At 37.7% G+C, this 24,315-nt stretch overlaps 2 protein-coding genes across 3 annotated transcripts; one reads left to right on the top strand and one right to left on the bottom strand.

Annotated features, from left to right (window-relative positions):
• Nucleotides 1-6,063: 6,063 nt before the first annotated feature.
• On the top strand, nt 6,064-17,185 carry LOC144022085 (melanocortin receptor 5-like). Of its 2 annotated transcripts, XM_077526557.1 has the most exons (5): nt 6,064-6,201; nt 9,643-9,838; nt 11,122-11,228; nt 13,314-13,502; nt 15,585-17,185. In XM_077526557.1, the coding sequence occupies exons 2-5, from the start codon at nt 9,704-9,706 to the stop codon at nt 16,153-16,155; spliced, it is 1,002 nt and encodes a 333-aa protein (XP_077382683.1). In that variant the 5' UTR covers nt 6,064-6,201; nt 9,643-9,703; the 3' UTR covers nt 16,156-17,185. The 2 variants fall into 2 exon arrangements, with proteins under 2 accessions (XP_077382683.1, XP_077382684.1); XM_077526558.1 differs by lacking the exon at nt 6,064-6,201 and having other exon boundaries at nt 9,514-9,838.
• A 4,271-nt stretch (nt 17,186-21,456) lies between these two features.
• mc2r (melanocortin 2 receptor) lies at nt 21,457-23,980 on the bottom strand. Its single transcript, XM_077527512.1, has 2 exons — nt 23,628-23,980; nt 21,457-21,994 (listed from the first exon to the last, which is right to left on the bottom strand). The coding sequence occupies exons 1-2, from the start codon at nt 23,978-23,980 to the stop codon at nt 21,457-21,459; spliced, it is 891 nt and encodes a 296-aa protein (XP_077383638.1).
• Nucleotides 23,981-24,315: the final 335 nt, after the last annotated feature.

Below are 24,315 nucleotides of genomic sequence, written 5' to 3'. Positions count from 1 at the left end.
CAGCTTGTTTTATTAGACAAAACCTACTACTGTGCCCTGTTGTTTATGATCAATCTCAGCCACAGTCCTTGACTTAAAAGGGATAGAATTCATTCTGGAACAACGCTTGTAACGCAAAACACTCATATCTCAAATCATCTTTCACCATTGAAACGTATGAAAACATTGGCTCCTTGTGTAGTTCACAATTTCCCCCAAGCTAAATCCAAAGGGAAAACGGTCTTATTCCTGCCATGGACTAGTTAACAGAAACTTACCTTATTTGTCACCAACCGTTAAAAAACTCCCAACTTTTTTTTTTGCCAAGCTTATTATGCGGCGGGTTGTCAAATAAAGTGTTTATCCCCTATTTACATAATATGAAGGCAAATATTTTCTCCTGCAAGTCTAACGGAACCTGGCAATCTTGAACGAAAATGAACTAGTAAAAACCATTCACAGGAACCAGAATGAGTGACCACAAAAATTCACTACGTTCAGTTCACGGTTTCCCAAAATATGAACAAGTTCGTGAATTTCATTCATTTAACTCATTCAGGTACAACACTGATTAACAGTAGGCAATATTTAGGGGCGTAAACCAGCCCCTATAGGGAGGACGAAAAATAACAAAAATGAATTTTTGGCTTTTTTCTTTTTTACTTTTATATGAAATGCACAACATGCAAAACATCTTATCAGAAATGTACTTGTGTAACTACTCTGAAGTTTATTACATTAAATCAGAATTTGCACCTCCCTCTCACTCTGTGTACTAATAGATGTGCACATGGGTGCAGTCTTCCTTCTTTCGGTATTTCCATAGACACGCACAAATTCATATTCAGAAATATCTGCCTTCCCTAACCGAAATATTTTTTGACATGACTCCATATAAAAACAGAGCAATGATAAACAGTCAGACAGCACTATATTTCTGTGAGCACATGTATATAAATCTAAATGAAGATGTTGCATAACGAGCTGTATCATATAAAACCAAATACAATTCATTAGAGGCTGCAGCTGGTTCTGTTATTCAGCTGTGTTTTTCCATTTAACTATACACTTATGTATAGTTGAAAACATGCCTGAAGAAATTAAATCACGACACGAAAAACCTTGTGATAGAGCGTTTATGATTATTCCAGTCATGTGCATGCAAAAGGATAACACATCATGGGATTATTGCTTCCATTTTGTGTCGTAACTCAGCTGTAGACAAAGGATTTCCCACTGTGACACAACCTTCTTTGAGTACAAGGCCTCCTTTTAATTCGAAGCGCTCACAAGACACATACTGAGCACTTGGATCATGAAAAGTGTTTTAGATAACGTTTAGTGTCAAAATAAGTTAGCTATATCAAGAATAACGATTACAAATTGAGATGAAAAAGGCAAGATGTGAAAGTGACGTGTCACAGGGACACCTAAGTATTTATGTATTCATGTATTTCCATGCCTCTACTCTGAAACAGACTTCAGCTCTGTCCACTTCATCCATTTCTATTTTCAAAACTTCTCATTTCATACACATTATGTCTCTCCTCTACAGGCAAAGTATTTAACATGGTCCAAATCTGAATAATTTCATTATTTGATTTTGTCATGCAAGGTTAGGGTTTTAGTTAGCTTCTTCTTTAAAGAGCTTCTTCTTCTTCTTTACAACTAAGCCTTAACTGTGCAATTTATGAAACAATGTCAAATCAATTTTCTTCACTTGAACCAAACTTCATTTTTGGCCTTGATCCAAAATATTTTCTTAACATTTTAGTTACGAAACCAAACTAATTTATTTACTTTTAACTGAATTAACATATTGACTTTGATACCAGTTAATTAATTTATGTATAATCAAATACAAATTCTCACAATTTATGAAGTACCACTGATTGTAGTGTGCAGCGCAGAAGGCGCTCAGGGACCATTTGGTCATCTATCCTCCCCCAATTCTAACCCGTAATGTCAAGCAGGAAGGCAAATGGGTTCCATTTCTATAGTCGTTCGATATGACCCGGGCAGGGATTGAACCCACGATCTTCTAGTCACAGGGTGGACACTCGACCACTATCCACTGAGCTGGTATAGTTTATTGGACCAAAAAAAAGTATTGCCCATCTCATAAATTCAAAAGACAGCCAACAGAATATACTCAAACTGTATTTATTCATCTTAAAACATGAGCCAAATGCAACATATTAACTAGAGATGAGGTGAGGATGGAGAGGGAAGAGGAGAAAGAAGATGATGGAGAAGGCAGAATATCCCATTTATTGGGCAGTCTTTCGAAAGATGTTAGACAACAACAACAACAACAAAACAGATTGTGTAACATGAAAATGAGCCTGGACAAACACACTTGATAACAGGCCTACACAATCTGAGCTGTAGTTAAACAATATCAACTGAAAGCAGTTGACCCTCAAACTACCAAATTCAGGGCCTCAAATGGCTACAGATACAGTACAATGCCATTTTTTTTTAAATACATTTTTTAAGTACACTCACTCACACATACATACAAACATGGTCTCCCGGGTGGACCCACGCCACCTGCATCAAAGGCAAGTGACAGTAACCACTCCGCCATCCAGAGCCCACGTACACTGCCATGGTGGTACTGATGTGCGAGACAGTCCTCCAAAAAATACAACCTCATAGGTCGTTTAGAAAAGTTGCTAAATTACGACCAAGTGTTACGGTCGTAAATGGTCGTTTTTGTTGGAGGACTTGTTAGCAGCATTAATGGGCTACAATGGCGTGGATTTCAGCGTTTATCCGTCAACTTTCCAACAAACAGTTACTTGAAAAGGACATGATTTTCATGCGTGAGGTGGACATGTTGGGTTGCTGATGAAGTGTCAGTTTTTTGTTTTGTTTTTTTCCAACTTGGCAACACTGCTAACGTGGAATTAGCCCTCAGGCCCTCTGTTGCTGGTGAGCGCTTTCAAATCTGATCATACAAAGGATTTACAAGTTTGTACAATCAGATTTATTTCCCATTTATGTTTGGTCAAAATGCCATCGAAGTCTTGGCAGTGTTATTTAGGTACGTTAACAACTTAGCAGCTGCTAAATCGGCCGCGGCTGCCGTCATTTATACTGTATAGTCTTTATGTTGTTGGTCAGTTATTAAATTCAACTGTATAATTTCTATTAAAATATAGCAGTACTAATGAATTATTTCCCCCACATTTTGCGCGTGCTAACAGTTCGCATCTGCTGATTTAGCCACCATGTACAAAGTGCAACATTGGCTACATATTGGTTCCTCTTTTGGTCGCCTGGAGCATGCGCAATTTATTTATTTATTTATTTATTTATTTTTGCCTCTTCTCGTTGTGGCAGTTGGTCCACAACAGCTGTCAGTCACTGATCAGGTGTGGCGTTTGGCGTTTACTCAAAGTGGCAGATGGGTTTTCTATCATGTCAAAACGTGACGGAAACATCAGGATCTCTATTGTAGCCTACTGAAGAAACTCTAAAGACGCCCACCCCCAAAAAACAACAACAACAACAACAACAACAACAAAGTTCTAAAAAGACCGTATCTCTGAGGCTGCCTGGCACACGCATGGCTGGAACATTGTTACCGAGGTGCGCTACATCTATTACGGTATATTGCTCAGAATGTACTGCGCTGTCATACTCTTTCGTATATGTTGTATGTAAGTTAAATTTATGTTTCATTGGAAGAAAATTATTCTTCACTATATCTGCCAAGGTCAAGGTTTTGATTGCTATTGAGTATTTTTCTTCAGAGCACATCCACATTATTTGACTTTTGAGGTGTACAACTACAAGTTATAATACAAATTCTGCTTCATGGAATTTTAACTGGTTTATTTTAATGGACTAATAAAATCACCACAGACGTCTGAAGTGATGGAATTGGAAGTCTTAGTAGAAAAGGCAAGCAAACACCAATTCTCAGAGTGCACTAAAATGACCCAGATGCAAAGAAATGCAGTGGTGAAATGAGTTTTGTCCGAGGTGATACAACATGACTCCTTCTTTTAACTTGCTCCAAGTAAGCCCTTAGACCTTGTTTTTGCATCCATTTCAGTCACTGAAAATGTGTGCATTGTTTCTTCTACATACAGTACTTATATTAGGTTCGTGAGAACATGCTAGTCACCATTAAATGTATGAGTTGCCCTGCAGAAATTGATGAAAATGAGCTCTGTACTCACAATTGTATGCAGTTCTTGTAATCTATTTTCCCGAAAGCAAATGTCTGGAAATCCAGCAAACACAGCCATCGAAAACAATTGTCCACCAGTTTCCGCTGAAGGCTAGCACTGGTGCACTTATTCATAGGTCTCAAATCTGCTCAAACACTGTCTGCTGAGTATGGCTTCAAGTCGGTACAGTTTTGTTTTTCAGATCATACCATGGCTATCCCGATGTTAGCGGTTGGGAACGTACAGTCCAAGATAATTCACCCATTATCCTCTTCAGCTTCTTCACGTCTCTTAATGGTGACAAATGCAACAAGCCAGAACTTTGGTTCAATTGCTCTGCAACTGCAAGACCTGTTTTCCTGTCTCACAGCAGCTGCTGTGTCACGGCTTTCTGCTAGTCGACGTTCAGAGTTGCATATAGGTTTACATTTCTATGCTTTGCTCTCTCACATTTTCTACATCACCCTTTCCCCCATTATTCCACTTATCTCAACATTAATTTAGGATGTCTGTTGTGCTTGTGTGTGACTTCACATACTGTATCATCTGGTGAGACTGCTTAGCCATCTTGTTCATCAGCCGCAGTTTGAAACGTCTTTGTTTCGTATTCCCAAGATGATCCTGTCGCTGACATTCTCACTTCTAACACTGCAAAAATTGCTGCAATCAATCATTCATTGGAAGTAATAATATCCATTCATAACAGGATAAAGGTATTGATTTGGTTGTGAAAATCATTTATTTTGCATTGACAGACATCAATTTTGATTTCAGCTGAACTAAAAACATGTCCAAAGGACACAAAATAAAGTTTTGGATTTCCTACCGATTAATTTTATTTTTGTCTTCATGCCCTCCAGGTAATATATTTATCCATCCATTTTCTTAACCGCTTACTCCTCCACAAGGGTCGCGGGGGTGCTGCAGCCTATCCCAGCCAGCTTTGGGCAGTAGGCGGAGTACACCCTGAACTGGTTGCCAGCCAATTGGGTATATATATTTAGTTTGAGTCAAATGGACTTGCGCATGCGCATTGAAAACCACAGCACGTCTACCGCAGCACATCTCTCTCTCTCTCTCTCTCTCTCTCTCTCTCTCTCTCTCTCTCTCTCTCTCTCTCTCTCTCTCTCTCTCTCTCTCTCTCTCTCTCTCTCTCTCTCTCTCTCTCTCTCTCTCTCTCTCTCTCTCTCAACGCTGCGCCAATAATTTCCTGCCGCAGGGGGGCGTGTTCAGAAAAAGTCACTTGACATCAGCATCTCTTTTGCTAGTGTTTTTGTTAATAGTTTTGTTCAGTACTCCTTGCATCCCTGCCTGACTTCATTTACATTGGAGTCCTCAATTTTATGACTCAAATATGAAGGGAAAAATGGCCAAAATCCAAAGCAGCAATACGTTCTGGTTATTATTATGGCCACCATGATTGCAGGCAACAAAATGTAATCTCCAGGCATCCATGGCAATCACAGCCTGACAAATTTGAAACACAAATGAAGTACTATTGTCCAAGAACAAGCTGCTTTTATACTATTTTGTTTCTTGAAAATTTACACAAATTTGCAGATTCTGTTTATTGTACATTCAATACCGGTAAAAATAAACAAGTTGTTCTGAAACGTTGTTTACATTTCCACTGTATTTTTTTTATTTTTTATTTTTTTTACAGAATTTCCCTGATAACAGCTGCCGTTTTTTCCCTGTAAAAATAGTGGAATTTTTGTTACAGTGTAGAAACTTCACTACAGTATATAATAAACAATAAATAAGTTGTCTACCGCTGGCTGCTTCAAACCACTGTGAAGATGGCTGATAAATGATGTCATGAGCTTCCTGACATCACACGCACCAAACACGCAAGCTTTTTCCCATGCACTTAATAAGCCAACCCACGCTATCTCACTTTCTCTCTGAAACCCTCGCTGCACAGCATCCTCACTCTCTTGGTTCATGAATTCTTTAGTTTGATGTTCCACACAGGAACAATCCAATCAGTCCACTAAACCACTAAAGAGAAGATTTTGAGTCGCTGCTGCAGCAAGAGGTGAGTCCTTCATTATTGCTCATCTGCATACTCAGCAAAACAGCTGGTGTCTTATCCATTTGTTAAAATTGACCTGAGTGGTTTCTGATATCAAATTAGATTTTGCCAACTAAAGAATCTAGCCAATGACATAATTTTGTATTTAACAACTCAATGTCCCATCTGACATAATTAGATTGATTCTGAAAAAGTCACACCTTATTCCATTCAGGTTTTCAAACAGCATATTACTGTAATTGTTTAACAATGTTGTTTTGTTTGCAATGTTATTTTCAAGAGTATTTCATTATCAAAGATTATTCTCTCACTAATGAACTAACAGCAAGGGAATGAAACATGCCAGATTAGCTGTTGGTGCAGAAAAGCAAATAATCTGTAATTGCATCCACATTTTCATCCCAGTTTGTAAAAATATGTCAATTGTGTTTCTCAAAACAACAGTAGAGGCAGTGAATGTTCCGTGAAAACTGATCTGCAATAAAGAGATCAGCCAATGTGCTTTAACTGTTAATAAATTCTAATCGTATGCATCACACACACGATTACGGTGTATACTGTATTACAATGGAAAATAGATGAGTTCGTTATATGCAGCTGTTTGTTAACATACTTTTGATGATGTGCTGAAAGACAAGAAAAATGACATACTCGTGATTTCTTGCTTGACAGCAGCATTGCTGTTACAGACTGGTTGCCTGTCAATTCGAGGGCAAATACAGGACTGCATAGACAAACAAACAATCACACTCCCATTCGCACCGCACCCATGGATGATTTAACCAATTTTGCCACCCGCTCACCCATTTTCTTTCTTAACCGCTTATTCCTCACAAGGGTGGCAACGGTGGAGCTGGAGCTTATCCCAGCTGGCTTCGAGCAGTAACCCTGAACTGGTTGCCAGCCAGTCCAGGATGGATCATTTTGAGGGATCTATTAATGCAAAAACTAGGGCTGGGTTTAAAAAAAAAATTGAATAATCGATATCGAATTGATTTTCCTTTTCAAGCCCAATGTCGATTAAAAAAAAAACATGAATTGATTATTTTATATCTCTTTTCTCCATAATTTTTTTTTTAAGAAAACCGAATGTTAAAGTCAATTTTTTTTTGTAATCTTAGTGTTTTCTTGAAATTTACTGTTCACATGAATTTAAAAGTATGTTCTTACATTTATGAACGACCTGACTTATTGCATTTTAAGACGATTCAGAATTTTTCTAATTTATATGTACAATTATTGAATTAGATAATGAAAATACTTTCATCTCATCCTTTCTGATGTCCATGTTTATAGAACACTTAAGTGATTATAACACAATGTTTCTTTCATTAAATAACCTGCTCAAAATTTAATTTGGAATGTAATATTTGTGCAATTTTTATCTTGTCCTTGACATTTCAGAAGAATTGATGCGCCATAATTAATCAATATTGGATTGAAGTGAATCGAATCAAATCAGATAAAAACAAAATCAAATCGAACTGAACTCTTGTGAATTGAAATCTAATCGATTGAGGAAAATTAGAATCGATACCCAGCCCTAGTGCATTTTACGGGTGCATTTTCATGATCGGGCAAGTCTGCTCTACTCTGTCTGGAGATTTGAGCTGTGCTACGCCTCTCTAGGCCACGCCCCCAGTGGATATGGCAATTTGGCAACAGAAAGTCGCATCTTTATTCTATTGCCGGGGCAAGTCTAGTCTATCGTAAATTTGGTAAATGCGCAACGCCTCTCTGGGGGGTCCGGTGCACGAGCTGTCAAGCCCCCCGGGGTACCACGAATTTTGTCACAAAAAGTTTATGTATTTTTAGACTCGGTAAAACCAGGTCTAACGAGTAACACGGGTGGTGTAACACGATTTTGGTGGATCTGATCAAGGAGCAAGGCAGACAGATTCAATGCAAGAAAACTCCACTTGGGAATGAAAATAGGGCCCACAGTCTTTAATTAATCGAGCTTGGATGTTTTTGTAATATAAACGTACACGAGTACTGACAGAATAAACTCAACACTGGATGGGCGGAGCAGGGATTCAAACGTAGAAATTTACCATATTTATTGGAGAGAAAAAAAAGAACATTATTTATATTTATGTGTGCTTTTAAAGTATATTTAGGTTACATGTTTCCTTTAGAATGTAATGTTGGATCACTACAAATAAACTGTAAACAGCAAGTTATGAGCATCTTAATTATTTACAGTAAGATAAGAAAATGCAAGGTTCTTTTTTTGTATCAAAATAAAACATAATTTGAAGGTTATTTTATTTGGAAAATGCTGCAGTCCAAAACAATTTGCTGCAGAATCTGCTTGACAAGTCACAAGTCGAGAAAGGGTGTTAATTTGCCTACAGGGAAGATTCAAGTGTTTCATTACTGGCAAACAGGATGCGGACACACAGGCTCTCTTTTACCAGCTACTGTATCCCATGGCTAGCTTAAGCGTTTCATCTTTCCTATCATCCTGGAAAACAAATTTTGAACAATGAACGAGTTTTTTTATGATATTGTCTTAATATAGCATCTAAGTATGGGTTCAATTCAAATAAAACAACCAAGTGTACTTGAACTTTTTTCATCAAAACATGACATTTTATATTTGGGAATAACTATTTTACCAAGAACCTCAATTTTCAGTGAATACATTAAAGGGGTATAACTGTATGCCAAAATTCACATACGATGCTTTCAATGTCATTGTTTGCTTCACATTTGGTTCAGAATGGAAACAAAATGCAAAACAAACTGTAATATGTAAACAAAGACAAAATTAATGACAATAACATGAATAATCAACTGCTTCAATATATTCTTATGGCCAAATTGCAACATCAATTTTATCGTTTCTAGTTTTCCTTTTTAGAAATGAAGGATACGAACAAGGGTACCGGTAACAGTTTGATCAGTGTGAATTATTGTGCTATAAAACATTATGATTGTATTGGCCGTTGTTATTGCTTTGACTCCATTGGAGGAACTCGAGGAAGGCTCTCGAACGGCAGCTGGAAGTTGCATTCATACCGCGCTACTGTTTAGTTTTTTGTTTTGCTTTGTTTTTTGCGTTACACTAATTAGTTTCATTATTTATTATGTATTTATTCGTTAATTAGTTAAGCACGTGTGTAAGGTAGCCTGAAGCTGAGCTACATCAACTCTTATTTATTGCATTTGATTGTTATCATTTGAATGATGGATAACTCGCTTATTAAGCGCAAGTCAAGGAAAATGTATGGCAAGCGTTCACAGGCCACAACAAATATGGAGTGACAGATCCTGCCTGCAGGCTTGGAGATTGTGCTCTATTGTGTTGAGATCTGGGCACTGATTAAAATGGCCATTGAAGAACTTACCATCTCGCAGTCATTTTAGTCTGTAGCAGAGAAAATGCGCCAATTCAATTTGTACCCGAAATAATATTTTGACCTGTACTGTCTCTGTCAGCCTGCAATAAAATGCCATCCCGACTTGAGCGACAGTGATTTGGACCAGAGCTCCTGCAGGGATGAACGTGACTCTCGGGTCCTCCTACAAAGAGGAGATGTTCACAGGGAACTCCACTTTGCCGGACCTGTCCAACGCCAGCCAGGGCGGGACAAGCAAACCTGCAGCATGTGAGCAACTCCACATTGCTGTGGAGGTAAGTCACGTGTTGTAATTTTCATTTTTACACATTTTCTGGAAAATGTGGGTAGAAAAACAACATAAATGATAATAAAATTAGCAAAACATGATCCAAACACCAACTTACATTCTCATATTTTTCAATAACTTTATACTTTTAAACAAACATTTAAAATTTAAATTGTCTAACACGCTTTCAAGTCATCATCAAGATGATTTCACACAGTACTTATGGAAATACATTGATCTTTTAATTTAGTCCTAGATTTTATTCTGTCAAAATGTCGGAAGTCGTATCAACTTGTTTTATCTTAAACATATTCTCAATGTGACTAGGAAGCTGTTTATAATAAGTGCAATTTCATAATTTACCAAGTCCTCAAATTTCAAAGCTCTGAACTTAATAAATAACCCATTTGATGGTTCTACTATTTGACTTCGTTATTATCCTTTTAAAGCTCCCTTTTGTAGAATAAATATTGATCTTATATGTGTGGGATATGCATTCCCCCATATTTTCAAATAACCGAAGAATCATACAAAATATACAAAGCATGATGGTTCAAAGGATCCTTCACCTTATATAATATGGCAATTGATTTTGCTCTTTGATAATGTATAAATTCATTTTCCATTTCAAATTATGATCCATAATGACACCTAAAAATGTCATGTCAAAAACGCTATCAATTTCCGCATCCCCTATTCCCATTGTAACTGAATGATGATGACCAAATATCATAAATTTTGTTTTACTTGTATTTAAAGATAACTTATTCAGGTCAAACCATTTTCTTAACCAATTTTATTTCACATTCAACATTGATAATAATATCATTTAAGTGGGTCCCAGAACAGAAAAAAGTTGTGTCATCTGCAAAAAAGAATGCAATTAACACATTTAGACACAAAACATACATCATTCAAATACGAAATAAATCATTTTGACCCAAGGATCGACCCTTGTGGGATTCCACATGTTACCTTTAACGATGCAGAATCATTTTTATCACAAGAGCTTACTATAATAATTGATATTCTTAGAATGAATATATTTTTTCTTTCTCTTTCACCATCATCTGACAATGTATCCAGTATACATTTACAGCTAGCTTTCGTAGGCACAGAAACAGAATTCTGCAGATTATTTTTCCAAGTCATAAAATGTTTACAAGGCCATAAAAAAGAAAAAGAATATATAGATGTCACGTAGTCGGGGGCAATAACTTGTCTGTAGTCATAAATTCACTTTGTGATTATTATTTTTTTAAACTGCCATGCTTCAATTTCCTCTTTTAGGTCTTCCTGACCCTGGGGATCATCTCCTTATTAGAGAACATCCTGGTTATTACGGCCATAGTGAAGAACAAGAACCTTCATTCACCCATGTACTTCTTCGTCTGCAGGTAAGGACTTGACTTGAGCACAAACTAAAAGTTACACAGACAACACATATCATTTGCTAATAATGCTAATCATGCTCTGTTTACTGGCACAAAAATGATCGCTGTTTGTGGGCGCCTTACTGGTTATTAATAATATCTTGTTGAATTTTCTTTAGGTTAATATTAATGCAACTACTCTTCAAGATGCCCGGCACTTTTGACCAAGTAGAATATATTGACAAATTGCACCCTGGGCATTTCTAAACCAAATTTTCTTTCGACCCTGACAAAACGACAGCAAGTGTTATTAAAAAATAATAATAATAATGATAAAAATAAAAAATCATGGCTTTAAAAAAGGTGTGGCATGAGACCTTATAGTAGTTATGAAATTTTGCTCATTATTATCTTTTTAAAGGAAGAGTAGTTAATTTAGTTTGTCTCTCACAAGTTAGTTATAGTTTGATTTATGTTTAGCATATGTTGTATTTTACATTTGTGTTATACACATTTTTTTTTTAATTGTGTCATGTTTTGGTTCGGTGGGGTTGGGTTTTTGTTGTATTTTGGGTGTTCATGTTGTCTTTTGTCTGGTTTGTCTTCCTTGTCTCGTTCCTTCCTTGTCCACCTGCATGTGTCTTCCTTTCCCAGTATGTGTGACCAATCAGTGCTCTCAGCCTATTGTGTTTCCCAGGTGTGTCTTGTTAGTGTCTCGTTAGTGTCTCGTTAGTGTTGGTGTATTTAGTCAGTGGTGTTTGTTTATGTGGTGTGGTAGCATTGTCTTGTCTTGTCCTGTTGTGGTGTGCTGTGTTGGTGTCGTTTGCTGTCAAGTCAGGTTTCCCCCACGTCAAGTCAAGTCCTTCACATCCAAGTCAAGTCTCTGACGTCCAAGCCAATTCTCTGACGTCCCAGCCCAGTCTTTCACATCCAAGCCAAGTCACCCCACGTCCCACCCAAGTCGCCCCACTTTCAGTCCAGTCATGGCGACCAGTCTGCTCATGTTCCGTCCTGTCAACCAGCTTCCCCTTTCCCATTCGAGTCTTGGCGCCCAGTCCTTTCACGTCCCATCCCGTCTTTTACTTATTCATTGACAATAAAGTTCCTTATATAGCCATCCCTGTCTGTCTCCACACGTGTCTCTGTCATGTGTCTCCGCCAGTGGGTCCTTGCTTCCATCTCCCCTCATCCACTCGCTCCACATATCGTGACAATTTGTTGTTTTTGAAATGGGAAGCCTCACTTTGTACAAGCTAGAGATTTACAGAAAAATATTGTCTATTGATAATTACCTTTCCCTGTGATTGGCTGGCAACCAGTCCAGGGTGTCCCCTGCCTACTGCCCAGAGCCAGCTGAGATAGGCTCCAGCACCCCCCGCGACCCTTGTGAGGAATAAGCGGTCAAGAAAATAGATGGATGGATAATTACCTTTTTCCAACCATGTTAAATCATCGTGTGGTTAGAAATCATTAACATGATCAGTATTTTCTGAGAAAAGAGAAAATATAATGAAAATATAATTCAAATGTGAACTGAAGTGTGTTTCAAACTGGTAGCCATTTCCATCGTCCACAAGAAGTAGCTATCACTTTCAAAAGGTTGGTGTCTCTGGATCCACACTGACATTTGAAATGGTCAGTCAAAGGGAATTTTGAAAGTGCCTTGAAGCTTGCTAACGTGGCATAACGGTGGAAAAAACATAAAAATAAATAAATAAATAAAAAAAGGCACAGAAAACCCTTGTATTGTACTAAGATAAGCATGTAATTTGTGTTTCGACAGAAAAGTGGCTAAATCTTGGAAGTTTGCATTCCAAGAAAGTTGCACAAAGATGACAAATAATACACTTCCTTGTAATGGCAACTTGAAAGCCGTGTGATGTAGAAGTGTTTTTTTTTTTTTGTTTTTTTTTTTGTTTTTTTAACTTGCAATGTTAAATTACTAATACAGTAATGTAATTTTCCCCCCTTAAATGTCTACTTAGTGATTGACGAACTGATCACTTCCATAAAAATAAATGTGTGCAAACTTAGAAAAGGAGGCACGTGTCATTTTCTAAACAATATGGCTTCCGTCACGAAATGTAACAAACTCTCTTGGTTTTGCAGTTTGGCTGTAGCGGACATGTTAGTGAGCGTGTCCAACGCCTGGGAAACCGTCGTCATTTACCTGCTCAACAACAGACAGCTGGTGGTGGAGGAGCACTTCATCCGGCATATGGACAACGTTTTTGATTCCATGATCTGTATTTCTGTGGTGGCATCCATGTGCAGCCTCGTGGCCATCGCTGTGGACAGGTAATCAGTCACTTTCTGAAACTTCAGAAAAACTGTGGAGAATGCGCAGTATCTCACAAATGGAGTATAACCCTCACCTTTCTACAGATATTAATTATATATTTTCTTGAGACAACAATGAAGAAATGACACTTTTACACAGTGAAAGGCTGTCCGTGTACAGCTTACATTAGAGTGTAAATGTTTTGTTACACTTGGAAGAGAGTTAAATATTGAGAATAAATTTTACTTATAGTATTTTGTACAAGAGAATTTGCCTATCCTATGACAAAAACTGAGTGAAGTTTTTTCACTCGGAAATTCTAAGTAAATTTTAAGGAAATATTTTTTAGCACATTTTACTAGTTTTTTTGTTTTTGTTTTTGTTTTTTTAAAGTTATTTAAGGGTTGAGGAACGAACTCATGACTTTCAGCTTGGGAGATGGACACTCTGTCACCTGAGCTATTGCCGCTCCTACTGTTTGCTAATATCCAAAAGGAGACAGAAACTCTTGGAGGTATGAAGATTCCAGCTGAGCTAGAACACAGCAGAGCTGGACTGGAACAAAAAAATCGTCCCTGGCATTTTGACTTAAGCCCGCCTGCCCAAGCCCGGTCTGACTCCTGACCACCCCTGCCTAACACATACTGTAGATCTGCTACTGATGATGACTGATGTTGGTTCAGTTTGCTGTCTATTTTCCAAATGGATTGATGGATTGGTCCCTCTAAATTGTGGACCACTCTTGTAAAATGGAGGAAAATAATCATTTAAAAAAACACTGCCCACCAGGCATCTGCCCTGTATGCCAGATGGCCAGTCCAGGCCTGGTACAAAGGAATGGCATGCCTCAGGGAGTAGTCTCCCACCCTGAAATTGTGGGTTTGTTCCTCAACCCTTGGGTGGCTTTATTTTATGAATAAATAAATAAATAAATAAATAAATAAATAAATAAATACATACATGCATACATACATACATAAATAACTGCGATTGGCTGGCAACCAGTTCAGGGTATACACCGCCTACTGCCCGAAGCCGGCTGGGATAGGCTCCAGCACTCCAGCGACCCTTGTGAGGAATAAGAAAATGGATGGCTGGATGGATAAATAAATAAATAAATAAATATTTATTAATAAATTTTTGTCAAAATCTCTCCCTTGGAAAATTTACTTTATTATTTATTTATACTTTATTTATTAATAAAATTTAATTTCTGAGTGAAAAACTCTTTCATAGGTTTTTCTTGGGATAGGCAAATTCATCAAATTCAATCATACACACGAAAAATATTTTGAGTGAAATCTACAATTTTACTTTGAATATTTTACTCTCATCCAAGTGTAAATTTTACTCTGTTTAGAGTGAGACCAAATAGACTATGTTTAGAGTAAAATGTATTCTACAAAATTTACTGTGTGCTTGGAACGCTGCACTGACACTAAATATAAATGACATGACAACAAAACATATACTAAAGAATAGTCTTTTATGTGGTACACGTATAAAGTATTGATTCCAAGAAATATATATAAAAGTGTAAAAAGCGTCACATAAAGCCCCGGTCTCCGAAGGAGGCCCACATTTTTCATGCAAAAAGACTTACTGTCATGTCTGGGGTCATCCAGGGTTAAGTTTGAGTTCATGACCTGTTAAGTTGGGTTCACGACCATGAGGTCAATTGTCTGTTTTGTACTGATATAACAAGTGTCTGTTTTGAACATATGTAACCATCATATAACCATCATCTAGTTTCAACTAGTTTTAGGCTATGTGATGTCGAGCTTTAATCCTTTAGGTGATGTCTGGACCTATGTGATGTCGTTCTTTAGTCCTTTACTTGCTACAACCAATCAGATCGAGTCACTGTCTGTAGGTGCAGTCTGAGAATTGTTTATGTTTTGCAGGATTATTACTTTCTGTCCCTCTGTGCAACTCTCTTAGTTTCTTGTCTAGTCAAATTTGTTCTATGCCTCTCGATGTGAATAAATAGTTAAGCCTTATTTGTGTCTGCGCTGTGGGATCCGACTCCAGCACACAACACTTACTTCCCAAATTAGTGGTCACATAGAAATGATTTTTTTTTTTTTTTTTTTTTACAGGTATTTTACTATCTTCTATGCACTGAGATACCACAACATCATGACAGTGAGGCGAGCTGGCTGCATCATTGGGGGAATCTGGACCTTCTGCACGGGCTGCGGGATTATCTTTATCATCTACTCCGATACCACCTCTGTCATCATCTGCCTTGTGGCCATGTTCTTCAGCATGCTGCTCATCATGGCATCCCTTTACAGCCACATGTTCATGCTGGCGCGTTCGCACGTCAAGCGCATTGCAGCTCTGTCCGGTTGCAACAGCATCCATCAGCGCACCAGCATGAAGGGCGCCATCACGCTGACCATCCTCCTGGGGATCTTCATCGTCTGCTGGGCTCCCTTCTTCCTCCATCTCATCCTTATGATTTCCTGTCCGCGCAACCTCTACTGCGTGTGCTTCATGTCCCATTTTAACATGTACCTAATTCTCATCATGTGCAATTCTGTCATTGACCCAATGATCTACGCCTTCAGGAGTCAGGAAATGAGGAAAACTTTTAAGGAGATATTCTGCTGTTTTAAGATAAGGAATTGCTACACCAGCATCTGTGCTCTGACTGGTAAGTGCTGAACAGCAGAGCGTGAGCAATGAAATGGAATTCAACACTGGAACTTTATTAAAAGCCGACATAATATATATGGCTCATAGAAAATCATACACAAACTAAAACATTATAGTTAAGACATAAACCAGTTGAATGAAATGCAATAAATCAAAATTGGTCTGATTATGCACTACACAGTAAATTCTGTAGAGTACATTTGACTCTATTAGAGTGGGACCAAATACACTCAATTTTAGAGTAACATTTACACTTGAAAGAAAGTAAAAGAATTGGAAAAGAATAAAATAAAAGTCACTCAATGGTTGAGGAAAAAACTCAGGACCTTCATCTTGGGAGACAGCCGACCTACTTCCTGAGCCACGCAGCTCCTGCTGTGTGTTAGTATATCGCTCATGTCACCTGGGAATCTTCCAAAAACTATTTTTTGGTCTCCTCTTGGATACAATCAAACAGTAGGAGAGTTACAGTATACCTCAGGTGGTGTTGCAGTCTGCCAAGCTGGAGGTCGTGAGTTTGTACCTCAACCCTTGAGTGACTTTTTCCAATTCTTTAGTTTACTCTCTTCCAAGTGTATCTATTACTCTGAAACTGAGTCTATTTGTTGCCACTCTTAAATAGAGTCAAATTTACAGAATTTACTGTGTAGGCTAATGATGAGTCAGATTTTCTTTTAATTGACTCTATTTATTTGTTTTTTGGTGAGGTTTAAGGGGGGCAAAAATACTGCAAAATCTATTACCACTACAATGTTGTTAAAGGGGCATGACGCAACTTAAGACTCAAATTGGAGTGTTAAAATAACCATATTTTTCACCCGCACATGTTTTAAGAATTGTATAATGGACAGAAAGCACGACTGTGGCACAATGACTCTTGCCCCTATTTTCCTGTAAAGTGAAATAATGTTGGCGCGGTCGGCCGGAAACGTTTGATCTGAGAATGACGTCATGCTCATGATCTTGGCCGTGCGTGTCGTTGGCGTTTATTCCGCGTTTCGCCAGAGGGGTCGCAAATTTGCAAAAACTCCTGCGTCATGGGCCTTTATAAAACAAATGAACAAACAAACAAAGAAAGAAAGAAAGAAAGAAAGAAAGAAAGAAAGAAAGAAAGAAAGAAAGAAAGAAAGAAAGAAAGAAAGAAAGAAAGAAAGAAAGAAAGAAAGAAACAAACAAACAAACAAACAAAAACAGTTGTTGAGATTATACATTTCTTCCTGATTAAGCCATTGTTTGTAAACACGTAAACAATAACATTTAAATCCAAATTTATATACAGTATTTACATTTTACAGAATTCATTGTTGTCAATGGTAGAAACCAACAAGATCCAGAATGAGTCCACAGATGCTGGTGTAATTTCCAGAGAAATGTAGGAATGTTAACTCATTACATCTCAGTGTTCACAGTGGTTAGAAAAATACTGAAATAAACAATGAATCTTCACGAAAAGAACAAGAGGACATTGTAAAAGCACCGAAATTACATCTGCAAGGTCACCTGTACTGTGTGAGAAATGAGTATACTGTAATAATGGGGGTCACCAACCTTTCTGAAACTGAGAGCTACATCTTGGGTACTGATTTAAGGTGGTCCATTTTTCACTGACAAACTCTTGTGGGGCTCTGTTTTTGTAGAGAGATACTCAGGTGGAAAAAGAGGTCCTAGCCTCCTTTAGCATATTTGGGAACTTGTGCTACATGCTGTGGGCGTTCCAGCAGATCGCAGGTGGGTTTTTTTTGTTTTTTTTTACATGATCTCCTACATGGACTCCAGCGAGCCTACTTATACTTCTGCCGTGTGCCTTCCCTGTCTTGATTCGCTCCCATTGCCTGTGCGCGTCTGCGAAAATACCAAAACGAAAGAAAACACAAACTATGCGCACAGTTTGATGGCAATTTGTGCTAGTCTTTTGCTGGGCGTGAAAATACTGCACACTGTATGTTTTTTGCTCAGTCATTTCAATCATTTTCAATACCATCAATTACTTTTGGAGCCATCTGTAAATAATGAATTGCCCCTTTTTCATTTGCAAAATTGTCGTGACTTTCTTTCAGTGAATAAATACCAATTCTACTTCATCTTTTATTTTGAAATATGGCAATAAAGGTTATTACGAGAATGGTTGTGCATTTGGTACCTGGGTCTTCTGTGGGGACTTAACCGGCTTAATCCACTTTTTCACACCAATACTATCATGTCACATTTATATGAAACTGTCCCGTCAAGTTGTCGACACTTTTGTTATTGTGTTTACTGTTCACTGCAGCCGAATAATCTTCATTTTTATCACATACAGTACTCATCTCATACTGCTAATACCAACATTTGTATAAAAACTGTAAATACTAAGCTGAATTTTTAAAACTATTTTATCAGTTATGAACCTGTGTTTTACTCTATGACAATAAAAACAAAGATTATAAAAAAAAAAAACCTGATGAACATGTCATAGAAGTGTTTTAGCTAAATCAAACCCCCCTAAAATAATTTTTCAGTTCAATATTCAAATAAACAGACACATTCCCTGAGCTAATATGAATAAACAAAAAAAAGCACACATTGTTATTGCTTGTACATTTTTCATGCACTCTATATGGAATTTTATACAGTAAATAAACAATCTTCATCATTCTAAATGAATGATTGCATTTTTATTTGACTGTATAAAATCAAATATCCTCTTTCTGTATGACTATTAATCTGCCATGTACTGTGGCCAAATGTGGAATGAATGAATGAATGAATGTGGAACAGATTGCCTTGATTACATTTCCTGCAAGCCCTATGTTGTTTTGTGTTTTTGTTTTGTCATTCAAATGGGTTGATGTGGATGAGCAGAGTCTAGATCCCGCTCGCACCAAAAGTGCAGGAGAAGCATAGGAAAGATGGCGGATTTCTTGCCTATTTGGCAACATCTGCCTGATCCAGCGGTTTGATCGTCATTTGCGTCGACTGTTATTTGTTTATTTTAGTCGGCGGCATCTTTCTTCTGAGGCTCAGATAATCTCTTTAAGTTCAATAATTTGTCACTTTTTTTTCATTTGTGTCTGTTTGTTGCACTTCATTGTGCTCCCAGTTTTTAATAAAGCTCTTCCTTCATGAATCAAGATTGGCGCATTTTCATTCAGATTCAGACGTCACATTAACATGCACCATTTTGAGAAGGGGCAATTTTGAAAACAGTATTCTTGGTTTTATATTTTACGTCACAAAAAGCTGGCATTTCAATGAGAGTGTAGAGTTTTTTATATTCACTGTAGATAGATTGATAGATTCATAGGTACGCTATCTCATGAGATAAATTAAATTATTACAGCAGTAATATTCACACATAGTAGGTATATACAGTTTTATTAATATTACAGAAACAAATTACAGGTTGGCATGTGGTCAGTAGTAGTACTAAATATGATCTAGTTATGTTACAGTAATATTAGTACAATTATTGGGAGGTACAGTATATTATTGACAACGTATACGGAACAAAAAATATAAACATGATTTGAGCTCAAAGATACTATACTGTACATCTTTTGCGATAAAAAAAAAAAAAAAAAAAGATACCTATTTCTCCGCCAATCATGCTAATTGCATAGGTTTGTTTCAGGTTGCCAACAATATAAGGCCACTTTAAGATATGCATATTTATACATAGATTCATGTGAAGATGATTGCACTAGCATGAATGTAGTCATTAACTTATACACGGAACTTTAACACTTCTACACTTAATACATTTAAAGGGGGAAGTCAACCTCAACATTTTCTTGACAATAATATGTTTTATGCACCAGTCGAACTCAAGGCCCATACAGCACAGCGACTCCCCTCCAAAAGCATTTGAACAATAAACAGGGAAGCCAATTTTTGCTTATTAGCAATATTTGTGTTTGACAAGATGAATGACATTTGTCTTTTCTTTCCCCGTATTTACCTCTGGATCCAATCATAATTAATTAAGAACAGAATTACCAGAGTACATTTTTTTAGTATATGCACTAATGTACTTACACTGGAGTGAGCAGGCAAAGGTTACGCAACACTGCCGAACATTGCAACATCTCACAGTCTAATTAAAAAGAAGACGTGCTAATAATGCACTCTTTAATCACAAGAACAGTGGGTGGCCAATAGCAATTACCTTGATGTAATTTGATTCCATTATGACATAACAAAGTTTTGAGAAAGAAAGTTTCTTTGTGAAAGAGAAGGTGAAGAGCAATTCCCTGGCCGAAAATACAGAAGGATGAAATAAAAGGTTACAACTGAATTTTATGGCTGGAGACATATTGTCCCGACCTGTAATAGAACACAGTGTCTTGCTGTTTGTGAGTTTCTAGACATAATAAATACCTTAACCAACTCAGAAAGCAAATAAAAACAACCAAAATATATTTAATTAGCTTGCTTTTTATGCAAGCGTAGAATTGTGTACCACAAACACTCAACATTTGCAATCTACCTTTTGACACTCTACCACTAGTCCACAGAGCTGGTCACACCTAATGATCTATCTAGACACACATTTCCATTTTTAAACACTATTATTTTTAATATATATTTTGTAATCCCATAATTAATAATTACATTTACAATATAATAAATTGATACAATAAATGTATTTCCAAGTGATCTATCAAGACTTATTTTCTATTGTCACCAATAAAATTGGTATGCCCGTAACCACCCGCAATGGTCAATGTCTGACCAATCTATTGGTCAAACCAATATTAGCTTAACCTACTAGATTGGTAGTTTTTCTTAGCCAATCAATTTTTAGAGTGTAGCGATGAATGAAGTAGGCTGTGATCCCGCCCACGGTACAAGCTGGGTTTTTATTTAATTTTATTTTTTTTAACCAATTTTTTCCGGTCTAACATGCATGCCTCCATTTATCCATTAATCACAAAAACATGCCCATATGCTAACTGTCTACAATTGACTGGAATCAGTTCAGGGTGTTAACAAAGGGTTGTCTATTCATGCCTTGTGATTGACTGATGACCAATCCAGAAAAAAAGCCTGAGCTTGGCTCAGGTTAATTCAGCAGTATTTGACCTTTAACATGTTAAGTTGCAAAAATGGAAGGCATCTCAATGGAATTGAACTGTACATCAGCAAATATCTTAATTGTAACTTTAGATGATAAATTAGACTTTTTTTTTTTTTTTTGTCTAATGGACTTTTTCTCCTCCTGTCCGGAAGCAGATTGGCTTTAATTTAGCACTGCGCATTAGTTCATTTTGTTCAGGTAATGAAAATAAACAGACAAGAAGATCATCAAAGGTTAAATAAAATCCCCATCTCTCATGAACAAAGTAGCATCTTCCGGAACGTATGCCTTAGCTCTGCGCTGCGGAATGCGTAGATAGCAGGATCAATAAGTGCATGGCTCATAAGCAACAATACGTGGATCTGGAAGAGTGATCTGAAACACTCGCAATATGGGTCTTCCGGGCACACTGTCAAGATAATGAGGTGGAAGAAAAAAGGTGCCCAACACACAACAATTGCCCCAAACAGGATAGTAAGTGTGAGGGCTCCTCTCATGCTGCTACCCCACCACCTGAAACGACATTTTTCACCACCACCTGAGTTTACAGCGGCAATCTTCCTGGCATGGATACGTGCCAGCATGAACATATAAACGTAGAGGAAGCAGATGACGGCGAAGGAGATCAAAAAGAGGCAAACAAAGCAGATCATGATGAACTTGAAGTCGAAGAACGTCACCATGAACATGGCCGACACCCCACAAGTTGTCCAGATGATGCCTAAGATGGTGCCTGTGCGTCGCATGGTCATGATGTTGTGGTATCTAAGTGCATGGAATATAGAGACGTATCTGCAATAACAAACATGAATGACTAAGTTAATGAATATATGATATAGCTTGAATTACACGCAACAAGCAATTGTGCTTGAATAAAAAAATAATAATAATAATAGTCAGAATAAACAAATCTAGAAATGATTACTCCCATTAATTAGCTAGGTTATTAGACTGTATAATACAATAATATAATAATATCATAATATAAATAACGTAATAAAAGAAAGGATAATGACATATCCGGTCATACAATGTAAAATTCAAACATTTTTTTTTTTTTTTAAATCATATGTAGTGATGAGGGAGTAAGAAGTTCTAAATAAAAACCTTGGAGTATTTTTTATTTTATTATTATTATTATTATTATTATTATTATTATTATTATTATTATTATTATTATTATTAATTAATTTATTTATTTATTTTTTTAATTTTTATTTTTTTATTTTTTTTTTTAGCAGTGTTGATATTAGCAGAGAGATCTTGACGTTGACGTTACATGTCCCAAAATGGACGTTAGCGCAACCATTTTGGCATGGTAGAAAACACATATGCCAATTTGAGTAAACGGCGAACACCACACTTGAACATTGACTGACAGCTGTTGTGGACCAGCTGCCACAACGAGAAGATGCAAAAAAAAATGCTCGAGCGTGCTCCAGGCTACCAAAAGAGGAACCAATTCGCAGACAATGTTGCACTTTGTACATGGTGGCTAAATCAGCAGATGCTAACTGTTACCACACACAAAATGTGTGCGCGTGTGCGGGATTTGTTTTGTTAATTTGTGCTGCTACCTTTTTTAAGATATTATACAGTTGAATCTAATAACTGACCAACACCATAAAGAAGACTTTACGTTGTAAATCACGGCAGCTGTAGCTGATTTAGCAGCTGCTAAGTTGCTAACGTAGATAAATAACACTGCCAAGACTTGTGTGATGTGAAACTGCCAACTTCGATGGCATTTTGACCATACATAAAGGGGAAATAAATCCAGATTGTACAAACTTGTAAAGACTTCCAGATTTGAAAGCACTCAGCGGCAACAGAGGGGGTAACTCCATGTTAGCAGCGCTGCCAAGCTTCATCGGCAATTCAACATGTCCACCTTGCACAAGTAGGCCTATATCATGTCCTTTTCATCAAAGTGACTGTCAATGTTCTTGGGCGGAAAGTTGACGGATAAATGCTATAGTTTTCGCCCTCCACGCCATTGCAGCCCATTAACGCTGCGCCAGTAATTTCCTGCCAGAGGGTGTCGCGTTCACAGAAAGTCAACTGACGTCAGGATCTCAATGGGGTATATGCCACGGAAGAGGCGGGACTCTTTTTGCACATCAGTTTGTTTCCGGTTCGGTTTGCAACGTGTGGGCTACGTGAAAAATACTTGTGCTTCCGACTTTGTGCCCCTCGGTTACGCTTGCGCAACCCGGACCGGAAACAAACTGATGTGCCAAATCACGTCCCGCCTCTTCCGTGGCATATACCCCATTCACAGTAGCTTTTGATTTGATGTATGGTTAGACAGAAACATCAAAGAAGCAACAACTTTGCCATCATTGCCCTGTGATTAGCCCACGCTGAAATACATGCAATTTTCAGCATTGTGGCTGTGTGCATATCCCGAGATCTATATACATACCGGTCCACGGCAATGGCCAGGAAGCTGAAAATTGAACCCACAAAGGACATAACGAGCAGTGAGTCAATCACATCATCAAGCTTGGTTTCAGAGGACCCTTCCTTCTTCAGTTGTCCCACATCTGCAAACACTAGCAGGACGTTCTCACAGGTTTTAGTGAGGCTGGCGACGGTGTTGAAGCCCGCTAGGCTGCACATAAAGCAGTACATTGGCGAGTGGAGGTTTCTGTTGTATATGACGGCCACCACAACCAAGAGATTCTCTGTCAGACTGAATACCCCAATGGTGAAGAAGACAGCGACAGGAAGATTCAACTCTGGGCAGTCTGAATTGTTCATTGAGGTGTTCATCATCAGACAAGATAGGTGCTTTTTACTCTCGTCCTCTGTTGTTATGCTTTGTCCTTTGCTATATATTTTCCAGTGTAACAGTTCAGGATAGTTGGGTTATTGATACCCTCCCTGGGGAATGGCAGTAGAACAAAAGCCGTGTGAAACATCAGAGAACCCGAACAGCTAGTGTCAGTGACTTCGTCTCTGCCTGTTTGGTACCTGTCACATATCTTTCCTCCTGGTCTTCTTCTTGTAGCCTTGAAGTTTTGATGAGGATGCTGTTCTTTGGCCAGATGGTTTCCTCCCTGTGAATGTTTCAATGTGACGTTGGATGTTTTGAAATGTGTCTTCTCCTG

The sequence above is a fragment of the Festucalex cinctus genome, chromosome 7, assembly GCF_051991245.1.
Source record: "Festucalex cinctus isolate MCC-2025b chromosome 7, RoL_Fcin_1.0, whole genome shotgun sequence".
Lineage (NCBI taxonomy): Eukaryota > Metazoa > Chordata > Actinopteri > Syngnathiformes > Syngnathidae > Festucalex > Festucalex cinctus.
The sequence above is the reverse complement of the archived record's forward strand: the minus strand, read 5'-3'. Positions and strand labels throughout refer to the sequence as shown.

Coding starts and splice junctions, on each gene's coding strand:
- LOC144022085 (XM_077526557.1), top strand. CDS start 9,704: ATGAACGTGACTCTCGGGTCCTCCTACAAAGAGGAGATGTTCACAGGG. Junction 9,839..11,121: donor AACTCCACATTGCTGTGGAG/GTAAGTCACGTG, acceptor TTCCTCTTTTAG/GTCTTCCTGACCCTGGGGAT. Junction 13,503..15,584: donor GTGGCCATCGCTGTGGACAG/GTAATCAGTCAC, acceptor TTTTTTTTACAG/GTATTTTACTATCTTCTATG.
- mc2r (XM_077527512.1), bottom strand. CDS start 23,980: ATGATGAACACCTCAATGAACAATTCAGACTGCCCAGAGTTGAATCTT. Junction 21,995..23,627: donor CTGGCCATTGCCGTGGACCG/GTATGTATATAG, acceptor TTGTTATTGCAG/ATACGTCTCTATATTCCATG.